The sequence below is a fragment of the Rhea americana genome, unplaced genomic scaffold (genome assembly GCF_003343005.1).
Source record: "Rhea americana isolate MKP2758 unplaced genomic scaffold, rheAme1 scaffold_162, whole genome shotgun sequence".
Taxonomy (NCBI): Eukaryota; Metazoa; Chordata; class Aves; order Rheiformes; family Rheidae; genus Rhea; species Rhea americana.
In genome coordinates, this window is record NW_028185728.1 from 1,732,055 (window position 1) to 1,746,745 (window position 14,691).

The 14,691-nt window shown below is 40.0% G+C and overlaps 1 protein-coding gene across 1 annotated transcript in view; it reads right to left on the reverse strand.

The window, feature by feature from the left end:
* NOTCH2 (notch receptor 2) overlaps window positions 1-10,034 on the reverse strand; it is an 86,581-nt gene extending 76,547 nt beyond the window's left edge. Inside the window, exons 1-2 of the mRNA XM_085300280.1 lie at window positions 10,022-10,034; window positions 3,907-3,988 (exon numbers count right to left, since the gene is read on the reverse strand). Of these exons, the coding sequence (XP_085156406.1) occupies window positions 3,907-3,977 (71 nt within the window). The 5' untranslated portion in view covers window positions 3,978-3,988; window positions 10,022-10,034. The remainder of the gene's footprint in view (window positions 1-3,906; window positions 3,989-10,021) is intronic.
* Window positions 10,035-14,691: the final 4,657 nt, after the last annotated feature.

The window sequence follows — 14,691 nt, forward strand, 5'->3', positions numbered from 1 at the left end:
CATGCAAATTAAAAATGTGCAAGAACTTCAATATGTGGCCAGAAAAGCACCTTCCCACCGAAGCGGCACAGAAGTATAGAAAGCTGCACAGAGCCTGGCAGTTTTGGGCATAAAAGATTTGTTGAAGGAGACAGTCCCTTTGGCATCAGTCTGCTGCAGCAGTCTTCATGTTTGACTAGGCACAGCAAACAAGCCTATGGTTGCTACTGCATTTTTTAACACCAGGACCCAATAAAAGCGTTATTGTTAAAAGAGTATTGTGATTGAATATTATTATTATTGAATTATTGAATAATAATTGAATTATTATTATTATTATTGAATTATTGAATAATATAATATTACATATTATAATATGTAATCCATATTATAGGTACTGAAATCCCTTATGGCCACACAACATGCAGCAGTCCCAAGGTCAAAAATTCAATCTAAAAGTCTGTAAAGCATGAAAAGTAGCAAGGACCAATTTCCTCCTTAAGCCTTCGAACACTGCTACCCCAACTGCCTTTTCACTTCTGCTTCTTTCCCTGGCACAGTTTTGTTCCTGCTCCTTATCACTGGGGTATGCTGGAGGGAAGTGTGGAAAGGCCGCAACTGCCAAACCTGGGGGAACAAGCTGTGATTCTCTGCTCCAGGKCCTTGCCCGACTCCCAGCACACAGGGGCAGCCTCATTCTGCAATCAGTTCCTACAGCCACAGGCAGCACAACAGGTTCTAGTGCGCAGGAAACAGCAGGCAGCAAAGGCCAAAATCTCTGCCCTGTTTGTCCCTGAAATACCTCCCTGCATCCACACCTCTTAATACTACTTGCAGTTGCAGGAATATTGCAAGTTAACATACYACCACCAAACTCTTCCTACTACTACCTTCTCAGCCATCTAGCAGCAGGGAAAGGTGAAAACATTTTCCTGTGATGTCCACAATTAGCACTAAGCAGCAAGAAAACATTATCGTGCTTCTCTGCTGGGTACAAGAGTATGAAAGGCTGCTTCATGCTTAACACCCTGATGCACAAAAGACTGTCCACAGATGCTGGGAGTGGGGAACAAAATAAACAAAACCCTACTGCAGTGCAGCACCAAGCCAAACTACAAACTGAAACTGCCCCTTTTCAAAGCAGAACCCAGCAAGTTTGAAGGGACAGGTCCTCTGCATACCACTCTATCACGCATGTTGTTATTCTGAGGCAGATACTCCATACTCCTGGGAATCAGGACCGCATCCTCAGCATGCTAGTTACTGAATGAATGCAGAAATCTCTCTAACAAAAATCCTGATCTTGGAAGAAGCAAACACAGGAACATGCGATTTTCTAAATATAAAAGTCAAGGTCAAAGAAGGTCAGTATTTCTATCAAACAAGTGCCACAAGATGACAGCCAAGGRCCAGTAGCGTCAGCAGAGAAACTGAGCTACTTAAAGTGCACTCACGAGAGCAATCAGATAAAGATTCAATTCCCATTTCCTTACACGGGTCACAATCTCTGTTCCCATAACAGAAGCCAGATGCACCAGAATAAAGGTTTCTTAGCAGAAAACCAGCTCTCTYTTAATGGAGTAGATCGTATAGGATTCTCTGACAAAGAAAGCTTTGTCAAATACTTAGACTGGATGCTTTACTTATCAACACTCATGTTACTCATGTCTTATTCATCATATATGATTATCTTTGATGCAGCTTCCCTTTCAGATGTTCCCTTGCTTCATACAGGCAGCAAGATTAACTAGATGGACTGACCACACACTGGAACAAACAACTTTGCCAAGAGGAGGTACAGAAAGAGGAAGAGAGCCTATTATAACAGCTTATTGCAAAGTAGAGGAAGTACTGCAGAAAGTTTGAAAAAAGTGGAAGGGGTGGAGATTTACCTAATCAGTGAGTGATCCTGCAGAGCCAGAAGCCAAGCCACTTGCCTTAGTAATAAGTTCAGTTTTCTGAACAAAACATTTCTATTCTCACAGCTATCAAAATTTCAGAAAGTCATTTAGGTTWCTAAACCAGAAATGAAAGTTCCCCTATTCAGAGTTCCTCATAGTGCAGGAAAGGGGAAAAAAAAGAAAAAAAAGAAAAAGAAAAAAAACACACTTAAAACCAAAACAGGATGCTAGAGAATCAGCCTGCTAAAGGTAGAATCTCCAAAACCAAGGTTTTTTGCCATTTTTCCTTTCCTTTTGCAAAAAAACATTTTTGAGCTAGAACTAGAAAACAGGTACATGTTCATCTCTAAATACAGGTGTGTGYTAGCCTTTCCATTTACTGCATCTGCAGAAGTACTGACTTTCCATTTAAAGCATGTGTGGCTTAAGACCTACAAGAAAACTATGCTCAAAAAGGAAGAAGGCAACATTAGATTTCTAAAYATTTTAGAACGCAGAGCTATTTATAAGAGCAGTCAAAACTGCCACTGTCATAGAGGAAACGTGTCAAAACCTCACCTGCATGAAGAACACTTAAATTTTAAATGCAGTTAAACCATCAGGTTATCTGACTAAACAATTTTATACAGTTTAAAACATGGTTAACAGGAACAAACAAGTTGGAGAAAACACCTACAGCAAGGTATGAGAGACACTGACAGCAATACCAGCCTTGGCTCTGACTAACAGACTTAGGTACTCATCAGCAAGACCTGCTAACGTTACACAAATAGGTTCTTTTTTCAATCTCAAGATARAGGGGGAATGTAGGAAAAATGTCAGTTTTCTTTTCAGGATGACAGTTCATTTCTGCTTTCAGTGATCTAAAAGCAACTGAAAGGAAAAGCCTAGGGAGTAGTTAACAGTGAAAAATTAAAAACACAGTTTGGAATAACATAYTACCACTGTTTTTCACCCCTGTGGCCCTTCTCTGCATCAAGTATTGATTTGAAACTAAGAACTTCAAATTARGCTATGATTTCCCCTTTGTGTGCCACAGGTGCAAATTAAGCATATCTAGTTTTGTGCACTGTATTAACAGAGAAGATCTAACAATTACAGACAAGGAAAACAGATGTGTCAAAAAGGGTGAAGGGCAAGGGGAAGTAGTGTTATGCGTTAGCCAAGCTAAATCAATGAGACAGAATGCACCAACATCYAAAGAACGTAAATACTAAGGAGAGAGAGAGATTCAGCATGCTACAAAATGGCGCAACTTGCCCTGATGAAGTAAACAATGCTTAGAAAATAAATCCATTTACACCAGACGTGGTAAGGTAATCTAACCCCTGCAGAGAGAAGAGTTTTTTTTTTTTTCAGAATATAACTTCATTTTAAAAAATCCAGACTTTGCAGCTATAGTTGAAAAGATGAACTGCACCTAAACAGATGTGATACCATTCTCCAGGAACTACACTTTCCTCCAAAGCTTCTGCTGATCAGTGCTCCATGCAGCAGCAAAGTAAAGGCAGTAAAGGAATGTCAACCTTTCTGCTAGCCTCAGCCCTCCCTCCCCTTTTTAAYTCTCACATATTACTTGCTGTCCACTACTTGGAAAAGAACAGGCACACTCAAAAGTGCAGAGCAGTTCTGAAAAAAAGATTGTAAAAACATTCAGTTTGGGGGCTGAAGTTCTATAAATTAAGCGCAGCTATAAGATGGAGAGGAAGTTCTAACTTAACTTATGGATCTGTTGAATCAAGATATACATTTTGCGTTAGTCTAGGAAAAGAGGTCACACTAGTCAGGTAGGTAAARTAATCAAACTGAAAATATTCAAGCCCAAAAGGCTGGACAGAAACTCCAATTTTCTTATGTTACAAAAAGCTAGTAGAGAAGAATTAAGGCACTAGCAAGAAACACAGCCTGTGCTAAAACATTTACACTGACAATAAGAAAACATTAAAAATTCACATTACCTCATTATTTAGAGCTTTGATTGAAAGAAGATTAGCAACTAAAAATATTAGAAATAAATTGGACTTACTTGCAATATCCTGTACCATTCTGATATGGAATGCACCTTCCCTCATTAACACAAGGCTTGGAATCATCCATACACTGTAAAGCTGAAAGAAAAGTAAATGATGGTCAGATCAGTAGTCATATATGTAAAGCCAAAGCCTCATTAACATATTTTGGGGAACGGAAACRTTATACATAGCAAATTCTGTTATAACAGAAATAAATTTTACATGAGGGGAACAAAACCAAAGACACTATCACATAGTTTAAATTAATCTCTTGCAGCATCAAAAGAGCCAGACTACTGAACACTTCCAGAGTTTTTTTTCTTTCTTTTTTTAAGCATTAAAGCATGCATGATTTAAGCAAGCTACAAACACATTCACATCAGCACTTCCACATTTTGGCTTTAGTGTCACACAATTGCTACTTTCTGATCAAAATTCAGCATTCAGATTCTCTTAGGTAGGTGGCAACTACTCCTAAACTTTGTTTCATGATATCTTGTCTCAAATTTTTTACTTCCTTTCTATTATCTCTGGGGTTACGTGGCACTGAAATGGCAGTATCTCTCCTTCATAAGCTCACCTGCTATGTTTCTAGCAATCCAGAATTTGCTGCAACATCCCTTTTCTAATGGCTACTCTAATTTCATTGATGGTTATGTTTCAGAWTAAATACAAACATAGGAGAACATAAAGACCTGCAGGAAAAATATTGGTATTTATGAGGAAGAGATACTCTGTAGCTCAAATTTAACATTTTCAGTACAATACTTTTAATGAGGCATTAATTACGATATACTTCAAAACTAGTCAATTTTTACCCATGTCTACTAGAAATTTTAGTGAGGCCTTTCTGGAAGGAAGCAACACATTCGCTCCAACTTTGGCAGCTGCTAGTCTTCAGTGGGACCTTAATCAGCACACTGTAGCTATTTCTCAAGCAATCAGAAAGGTTAGAAATGCAGAAGACCTGCTGGAATAGACAGTATTCTGGAACCACAGAAATTTACCCAATCCATCTAGGCCAGAAACCGTCATTTAAATAGCTCCAAGCTAGTGAATAAGGCTCCAGAAATCAGAAGTTAGGCCTTTATCCTAAACTTTACCCACATACTCAAAAGTCACTTGATCTTCCAAGCCTCCATTTCTGTTTCCATCCCTCCACACACATTTCCATGCTTTTATGCATCTATTTCAACTATTGTACTGCATTTGGGAAAGTACTTAACCCACAGAAACTGAATTTGTGTTGAGGAATACTGTTTGAGGAAAGCAAAACCAAAAGAAAGAGGCCATCTGCCCTACAGCAGCTGGAATACAAGCGGCAGATTAAATGTTTGGATATTATTGATACTTCTAGGCACTTTGGCCAAGATTGGTTATCGCAATTAAAATGAAGCCAACATCCAATTCAGGAACAATCTTAGGAGTGCTGAAATTATACAGGGGGGACTGGTCCAAGTTACCATTAAAGCTTATATTCTGGTCATTACAGAATGGATTCAGAAAGGAACGAGGTAAAGGCATCAGGCACATCAAGCTTTCCCTACAACAAGCCCCAGTTCRGTCCAACAGTCAGACAGCTTGGAACAGACTCCAGCTACAATCCAGGGCTTGAAATGTTATTTCTCAGTAATCCTGGAACATGTGAACAGGTCACATGCACTATTAGGTACACAGGAGCAYTTTACACTTGCAATCCCAAGGGAATATGGTGAAATTAAATCTGGCTGTCACAAGACATTAACTTTATTTCTCACAATACGAGTATGGCTGTTTCCCGTTAACTTGATTTCCGAAAGCGAGGCACCAGGTAACACTGCTTCTGCAGCGCACTCCGGGCCCTTTCGGATAACCTCTGGGGCCAATGCCACTGGCAACAGAAATACTAACGCAGATTTTGGAGGGCTTTCCCCTCCCACAATGGTTAGAAAACACTCTGATTTGCACCTATCAATTTTTACCCCATTTGCCAGCAACATCCACAGATCTTCAATTCTAAACTTCCTCTGCTTCTCTAACGCGACGGATGCGGCAGCTCGTTTTCAAAACACGCGTCAGCTTCAGCTGGTGCTGTTCAGTTACACGGCGTTCAGCAGGTTCCCAAGAGGACACGTATATTCAGACATCTCTCRCTGCTTAAGCTACTCCAAGGAAATGGAGGAATGTAAAGTGAGCCTGAGCACATTTTAGAGAACTGAGATGGGAAACGGGCTTGGTTTTCTCATCTCGCTACCGTAAGATTGAATTTTCATTCTTTCACATCAATAAAGCTAATGAAGCAAATACTCAGAGGATTACTTCCTTTGTGCCAATGCTTTCAAACAGAGTTTTGTAACCCCTTCGAGGACCGCATCCCCAGCGAGAACTGACCAGCTATTCGTTTTTGTAATCCATACAGTAAAAACCTAACTAGCATTTGGTCAAAAACATCCTTAGCCCAACTGCATGGAACGAAACGAGAGGGTGACTGCTTTCAGCTTTTCAGTAAGGATATCCTGAGCCAGCGAAGCAGAACGCAGCACCTCTTGCCTCCCTTCTCTCCTAAAACTACAGTCTTAGAAAAACTGCAAGCAAGTAACTTTTGGTCCAGCTTGCTAGGCCTAATACAGAGAGACTTCAGCAAAGTAATGATCAATTTTCGACTGTTTCTTTTACAAATTATTTTTGCCTTGAACTCCTGTTTAGCAGGTCATTAAAAAGAATTAAGGGCTAGAAGTAATTTAAGAGAGACAAAAAGTGAATCRATGAATGCCAATGATTACATATATATTGTATATAATATTTCAGTAGCGAATGAAGGTGAAAAAGAACAAAAGCAAACTGACCACTCTACCTTTTTCAGCTTAAGACTAACATAGACTAAAYATACATTCAAATGTAAATAAGGTCAAGTTAATATAACTGTAACAATACTCTATATTAAAATGAGTATTAAAAGTAACATTACCCTTTCTTTTTTAAAAAGAAATCACAGGGGAAAATGAGGACTAGTTTTCACAATGAAGTTAGTATTTCTGTGCTTAGAGCACCGTCTTCCTGTATTTTTTGGTAACTTTGATTTCCCAATGCATGCAAAGAACTAGGCATTTCAACATGATTTACTTCAAAAGCTACCTTCCTGCTACCCACCATGTTGTGCTCAAAAGTCAATAGTATCAGAAGCTTTATCTTCTACCTCARCCAGCATAAAGTTAAACATACTTTTGATGTTAACTGGAAGTATTTTCTTGTGTACAGCATGAGAGAGTCTTGAAACAAGAAACCCTGGCCAGCCCTTTTTCTAGAAGCCACAGATGAAATCAGCTGTCAAGGCTTTGGGGCTAACAGGCTGCTTCTGACAATTTTCTTCCAAGAACGAYAAGGAATTGTTTGTAACTCAGGTATGCCAGTAGGACCTCGTGGGGCTATCCCCAGGGCTCGTTACTGCACTGAACTGCCCTATAATTTTAATCAGTCCTTTTAGGCATATTAAGGTAATACTAGGAAAACATTAAATGATTATCAAAAGTTTGGCTCAAGCCCTTACTGCGCAGTGGCCAGGCCATCACCAAGTGAAAGAAATATCCAATTTCTAGCCTGCAATCTAAGCAAGTTTAAAAGGCATATCAGACAAAGACTAAGTGCATATGAGATGAACATTATTAGCTAAACTACACAGCTTAAGAGTCCTTATAAACCATTGCAGAACACCTGCATTTAGACAAAAATTCTTATCTACCATTTTAACTTGCCTACCAGGACTACTTCCCAAGGCTAGAGTGAAAAACTGGTAGCCACCGTTGTAAAACGAACACAAGCAGAAAGTGAGACTCAAAAAAATAGATATTGTGACTCTAAACATCTGAATCACTCTAAGGTCACATCTATTTGGAGTACAGTTTAGACCAGGTTTAATTCTTCTGGCTAAAGAGACAGCTAAAGAAAATCTAAAAGGAAAAAAAAAAAAGTTACATTCCTGTTTTATTGTTCTTTAGGATGCCAAAACGATCTGAAAGTTGTGATTTGGTTTATACTCTTCTTCTCTACACTATAAATTCAGACTCTTTTTAGGCAAAAAAACCCAAAAGGGAATAGTGAAGGACTAACATCAGAAGCTGTAAGTGTCAGCATTCAGCTTTTAAGAAGGAAGACTGCTATAAAGGGGGGGGGGGAAGAAGCTGTAAGTGGAGAAAATCCAAAAGGCTTTGTAACAGATACTAGAAGGGGAGTAAAGCTAATAACTGCTCACCTACAAGCTGAGAAAAAATCAAGTAGAAACAAAAATGCAAAATATCAAAACAATTAACACGGTGAGGAAGAGACGTTGTAAAGCTGGTTTCCTGTAGCTCTGTGAACTGTGGTTGATTATCCTGTATCTAAGAATGTGCAGGCTCTGACCAAAGCTTTTTCTGCAAGTAAGGGGAGAGTGATATTCTGACACAGATCGCTAGATAACTAACAGAGCTATCCTCACGGTACAGCCTTCTCCTTGGGAGRCTACTAAAGGGGTATCTTTCCTCCTTCTACCCACAAATCTTCTATTAAGTTGATAGAAACTTACTATCTTCTAAACATGTAGCCCTCTCTCATATATGACTGAAACCAGTCAAAAGGTTCAAAAGCTCTCTTGAGGGAGAAGGTGGACAACAACCTACCTAAAACAGAGAAAAAAGACAGACCAAAACTAAAGTGTTGAAGACTAGAAAGTTTAAGAACAGGATAATTTCAATAACTTTACATACTTAGTGGATTTACTGTCCCAGTTGACATTCATGAGAAACAACACGTCATTTCAACCGTGTTATTCCCTTATATACCATGAGGAAGGAGGAAAAGGATTCAAATTAATTAAACAGCTCACACAGCAGCACAGGCATGTATGGGAAATCACTTGTGCAAGTTCAGACTACTTCATAGCTGCAGAGCTGTATGAGCTCTGAAGAAAAGGGGCATCAGCAAGATCAGAAACACAACACCACCGCCAATCTCAGACTCCCAGAGCATAACAAACAGCCTCTGATTCCCTCCTGGAAAAACACTACGTGACGAGAGGAGCTAAGAAAGCAAGGTTGAAGRATGAGGTGAAGTACCTGGAAAAAGCCTGGTAGCTCCTTCCTGCAAGTAAACCGGTAGAACACTGTAAAGGTGACAACATGCACGAGCTGAGGAAACTCAACGCTCAAAAGAAAAAAAAGACTAAGAAATTACATAATTGCAGAGGATATCCCAAGATAACCAAATTTTGGAAGAAAACCACTAAGGAGACATAACTAATTAGGCTACTCACTAAACTCAACAGATTACTGTTCAAATGAGGTTATTTATCATGGAAACCAACCACTAATAAATAAGTGGTAGCAGACAACACTAGAACGGTTTATTTTTCGGAAGTGACCAGATCACCCAACAGCAGCAACACAGAGAGGAAAAAGAAAACAGGAGAAATCCTTACTGTGAAGAAGTGATAAAGTTGTTATATTCAGCTCAAATGGATTTAGAAAAACACTAACATTTTAGGAACTTAAGCAAGTTGAGCATTTTGCCTGTCTCAGGTAGTAGTTAATGATGAAGCCTGTCTGTACTTCATGGAAATCAATAAAGTAAGCATAATCAGATTAATTAAAGCATTTTAAGAGATCCATATGCTTACAGTTGCTGTAAGAGCTTTATTTATTCAAAAGACTCATGGTTCATCACTTTCAAACAAGATATACTCAGCTCAAGACTTCCTCTTTATCTTTGCTAAGATAATAGGTGATTAAGATCTGACATTCTTGATACCTCTAAAGTTAAAAAAAAAGTTCAAATTTAAAGATTTAAAAAAAAAAAACATTAAATAGATAAATCCTCCCTTCATGTTTCTCATTTCTGATATTGAAGCCTGACAGATTTTAACACCTGCAGATTTATCCAAAGCCAAAARGAAACCAGAAATCATTTGGGAGAAGTACTCAGAGCTCTGTTGAGGCAGTAACTCAAAGGACCCAAAATAGTGATCCATGAGATAGTTCTGATGCCTTGCTAGATTCCTCACTCCTCAAGGACACCAACTGCACTTGAAACTAGGTAATTTCTACCATCTGCTACAGAACACACATAACAGCAAGGTGTCTTATAGGTGGATGGTCCACATTCAGACACTATACAAACCTCCACGCTGAGAAGAGGTATTCACCAAAACAATGGTTTCTCACAGGGGAAGAGCTGGAGAAAATGAGTAAGATAACTGCAAAAAAARRAAAAAAAAATCCAGCCATTCTTCCTGTAGGGTGGAACCTGAAAACATTTACATGGTGCCAAGTGGGAAAAGAAATGCCTCCTCCTCCAGTTTCCAGTACATCCCCAGGAACAAGGAGAGCTGAAAGAAAACTGCCCACAGACCACATTCAGTGTCCCTCAAATGTTCTCTGTCATTGCTACAAACAAAAGCCTGAAATAAATTGGATAGCTCAACACTCAACTCAGTAGCTGACCTGAGCTCAGAGGAGTGGGAAGGAACATAGCCAATTCCCTGTACCTTTTGAGAAAGAAAGCCCCATGTGTCTAAACTATTTTCTTCACTAGCTTCTCTAGAATCCATAAGGCAAGCCTAAAAACAGTTGCAAAAAAACCCCCCTAAATATTAAATGTACTTCAGAAGAAACAAGCCTATAAGAAGAAATTTTGCTTTAGAAATCCATCAATTCGTTAAATTCAAACATACAAACAGCAAACCCAACTACATTATATAAAGCTAGAGGTGATCCCATAAGGTCTCAGACCCACAGACCTGCATGCCCTACAATCATCTGTTTCAAATTTCTTCTCCAGTCAAAGACCCTGAGCTTCTAGGAAACAGGTAGAAAGCATTAATTTGTCCTCTTAAGAGCAGAACTATTGTCCAAATTCACAGACAGAATTGGAGTCCTTCTGTCTTCAAGGTCTTGGATTTAGAAACCTGTAGGAAGACTACCATTTCTATCAGATGTGGCCAGAGTTTATGTGACACTATTCCTATTCAAGAACTACTGATAAAAGCTCCAAGTTATAACACATATTGAATTTTGGATGAACTTTTAATACAGTTTAAAAGTCTGATAACCATATTCTCTATTTACTTTCACAGCTGTTGTTTTCTRCCTTCCCATATTTTCAGATTTTTCCATATAAAGACAACACATCTAAAATCCAGAAATGCAAAATAAAGCGTTTACTTAAAAAAAAAAGTTTTCCACAAAAAAATGTAGTTAAGGCAATTAAAGAGCAGAGGAGGCATTGGGGTTTCCATGGAAATGGCAGACAGAAACTATACTTGCCACATTCTCCGAAGTCTTCCATCATCCTGCAGTACTAAATCTTTATTAATCCGAACATTAAGAATGTTTGCCTCTGCAGAAGTGGCAGCCCCACAGCGATTAATGGTGATGTCAGAGAAACAAGATTAAGACTTGCTGCACGGAACAAACAGCGGGCACCAACGCCATTCTGAGATACAAAGCTCTTTTTTCATCCTTATGAAGGCTAAAAAAAGGACATGTGCCCTAGGAACAGACTATTTTTTAAACAGAACAAATGATTATTTCTGTAGCTCTCAGACGATCATGTATTTAGAATGATATAGGCACTATTTCTTCTGCATGGGCATTGACTAGACACAGCCCTTACTTTTTTGGAAAGATCATCTTAAAATGAATTAACAGAAACTAAGAATATAACTACAAAAGGCCATTTTAATATAGATGCATAGGAAAGTTTTTTCCAACATGAATGACGTTTCCTTAATACGGCCAAAAGAGGAGTCAGAATTAATAGTCACTATATCGTTCCTCGGATTCACAGTCATTAGTCAAGAGTACAAACTGAAAGGAAATGAAGTTACGTCAACTTAAAATTGTGAATGTTTGGTTTTGTCTTTAAGTAAGGTTCCCAAGTCCGGAAGAAGCAGGCTGTACAAATTCTGCTGATCTTCTTTCATTTACTTCTGATTTTACAGGGAGCATACATCCAGATCCCATCTGCCCCAAGCCATTAGGACAGAGGGTTATGTTTAGCCCAAATGTTCAAATCCCAGCCATGGGTTCCCTTTCATAATACAAACACCATTTTTAAGAACTGGATGAAGCTGAATAGCACCAGATCAATAATATTAAAGAAAAATGCCAACTTACTGCAGCAGCAGCAAGACAAGAAATAAAAGGAAATATAAAAGGAGGCCAAAAAAAAAAAAAAAAAAAGAGGAAGCTGACAAAAGCCCCATCCACCCGCTGTAAGAAATTCAAATGCCAAATACTACCAGAGGCCTAACTTCTCTTCCAGAGATTCAAGTCTTGAGAATGTCTGGGAGAGTATCTTCACATATTTTTTAACTGACTAAATGATGCCCTGCAGGAAGTGATGTAAACTAGCCAGATTATAATCACACTCAGTTTTGAAAGTCTAAATCAGCATCTTTGATAAAAACATATTTGATAAGCAGTAACACCTTCAAATGATCGAGTAAAACTTGCTTTTCAGCAAATCCACATCAAGCAAACAGACCAGCACTGTCAGCATTATCTGAAGTCTTCAAAAGTTTTGCTCTTTAAAGAGTAAAGATGCCAAACTGCGGCTCACAAAGGCATTACGGTTATGGTGCTCTGGATGTATTGCAATCTGCTAGAAATCAAGGGCAGATTGTCAACTGCAATCTGGTGAATTTGGGCTTAGAGAAACTCAGTTCACTCCTGCAGTAGCAAACATTAATAGTAATAATAATAATGGTGGATAATTACAGTGAGCTGTACTAAGGAGGATTCCTGTTTCACCCATTGCTATCCGATCAAAAAAGGAACAAATGCTGTCAACATTAACAGCAATTATCAGGAGAGCGTTCTCACCAAAAGTACAGGTGTTCCTGCCCCACCCCAGCTTACTGCAACTTCAACTCCAGCCTTTTACAAAACAAAAGCTCAACTGGAAAAGCAAGTTGCTGCACCATTGGACTTGCATGATGAGACAGAGTTGAGTTGTCCAAATCACAGCACTTAGCACATCGAGCAGCCTCCTACGCATTGACCAAGAGGGCTGGTATCAGATACCTGCCGTCTCTTGCACAGGAACGTCACGACAGGTGAACACATCCGTGTCCGAAAATACTCTTTYGGTGACTTCACCTTTCCCTTTTCCATTCATTCTAGCCACAACTTCTGCTCCCAAGAACCACAGGCAGGTCAATATCTTAAGAACACCAGGAGTCGTTTTCATTCTAGATTTGTCAKCTCTAACAATCAGTCTTCATTTAGCACTGGAACAAGTTCTGATCCGCAATGCAAATTCGCCTTCTGCAACATGGGAAGCCTTAAACCAGTCCCCTGGACACAGAAAGTGAAGACTGCTTCCGCATCAGAAAAGGAACTTAGAGCTAGCAGCAAACTGATAAGTTGCTAGCATTAAGCCACAGTTTAAATAAATGGGCATGACATTTAGTCTTTAAAATAACAGTATTTTGCCTCCTCCTGTGTTAGATAAATCATTTTCAGAAATAACAGCCCCAACATGCACCACGTCTTCCTACCAAGGAAACAAACTTAAAAATTTTTAAGACACCTATCCTTGAAARAGCCTTCATTTTTCCTATTCTTTTTGAGCAAACCTTGCCAAAACATATTCAGGAAGTTGCTTTTTTTGATTCCAACCATTTTCTTCTAACATAGTAATAAGACTAAGCAAGTCAGATTTCAGATTCACACACACACACACAAAATTCCTCCCAAAAGACAAATAACAATCATTCCAAAGTCAAAACACAGATAGAGTAACCAGGCTACTCAGTATCCAAGACAGCAGTGGTGGTCAAAACTCTGCAGATACCAGCTTCTACTCCTAACTAWAACGAAGATTAAAACTGCTGAAATTATCAGCAGCTCAGTTGGTCAAGTACTAAATACTAAACAGTTTCCACTACCACTCTCTCCTATCGTTTCAGTTTTCAGAAGATTTGTGAAGAGTGATCTGCCTTATTAGGAGCAAAAAGGAGAAAAAATAGAAGAAGAAGAAAAGAAAAAAGAGAAGTCACACAAGTAGTCAGAGACTGCTGGCCCTTCGCAGCTTTCAGGTGCTGCAAGGCTGCACATGATTTATCCCCTGAACAGGGAGGCTCCTCAGGAAGGCAAGACGGACCAGTCAARGCTGTGGACCACATCCTCCAACCCGCCAGTAAAACCTGTGGCCAGTGCCAACACAGAATGGGGAGCAACGGTGAAAAGGAGCAACTTCTTCGGAGACACAAATGGGCACACGTAGATTCAGCTACCCTGAACTGCGTGYTGACTGATAATTAAAAAGCGAGGGAACAATTTCAAGAAGTCTTCCCATCCATCTGAACACGTAGGCACTTCCTCGGTAAAGCTGAACTACCCACGCGTCACATTTAGGTGATGTGAAGAAGTAACACTTTTTCCTCCCGCGCTTCCAGATCAAAACATCGAGCGCTCAACCCGTCCCCTTGCAACGGTGTGCGATACTGCTGCTGCCGCACCGTCGACAGAGGAAGACTTCCCTAGGAGGAAGGCTTCCATGTAAGCTTCCCACCACGTTTCAGCTCGCACCAGGGCGCGATGCTTAGTCTCCCTACCGCAGATTTTYCTAAGGGCAGCTGCGCTGCTCAGAGCCGGGGCTCCGCCGCGGACGTGCGCGGCTCCCCGCGGGGCCGGCGCCCCCAAGCCCCGAGGAGCGCGCAGCGGCGGGCCGGGCCGGTCTCGGCGCTTCGGCCGGACGGGCGAAACCCCCCGTTGAGCAACTCCCGCGTTACTTACGCCACCGCGCATTAACGTTGCGCCACGCTCCGAGACGCACCCGACGGC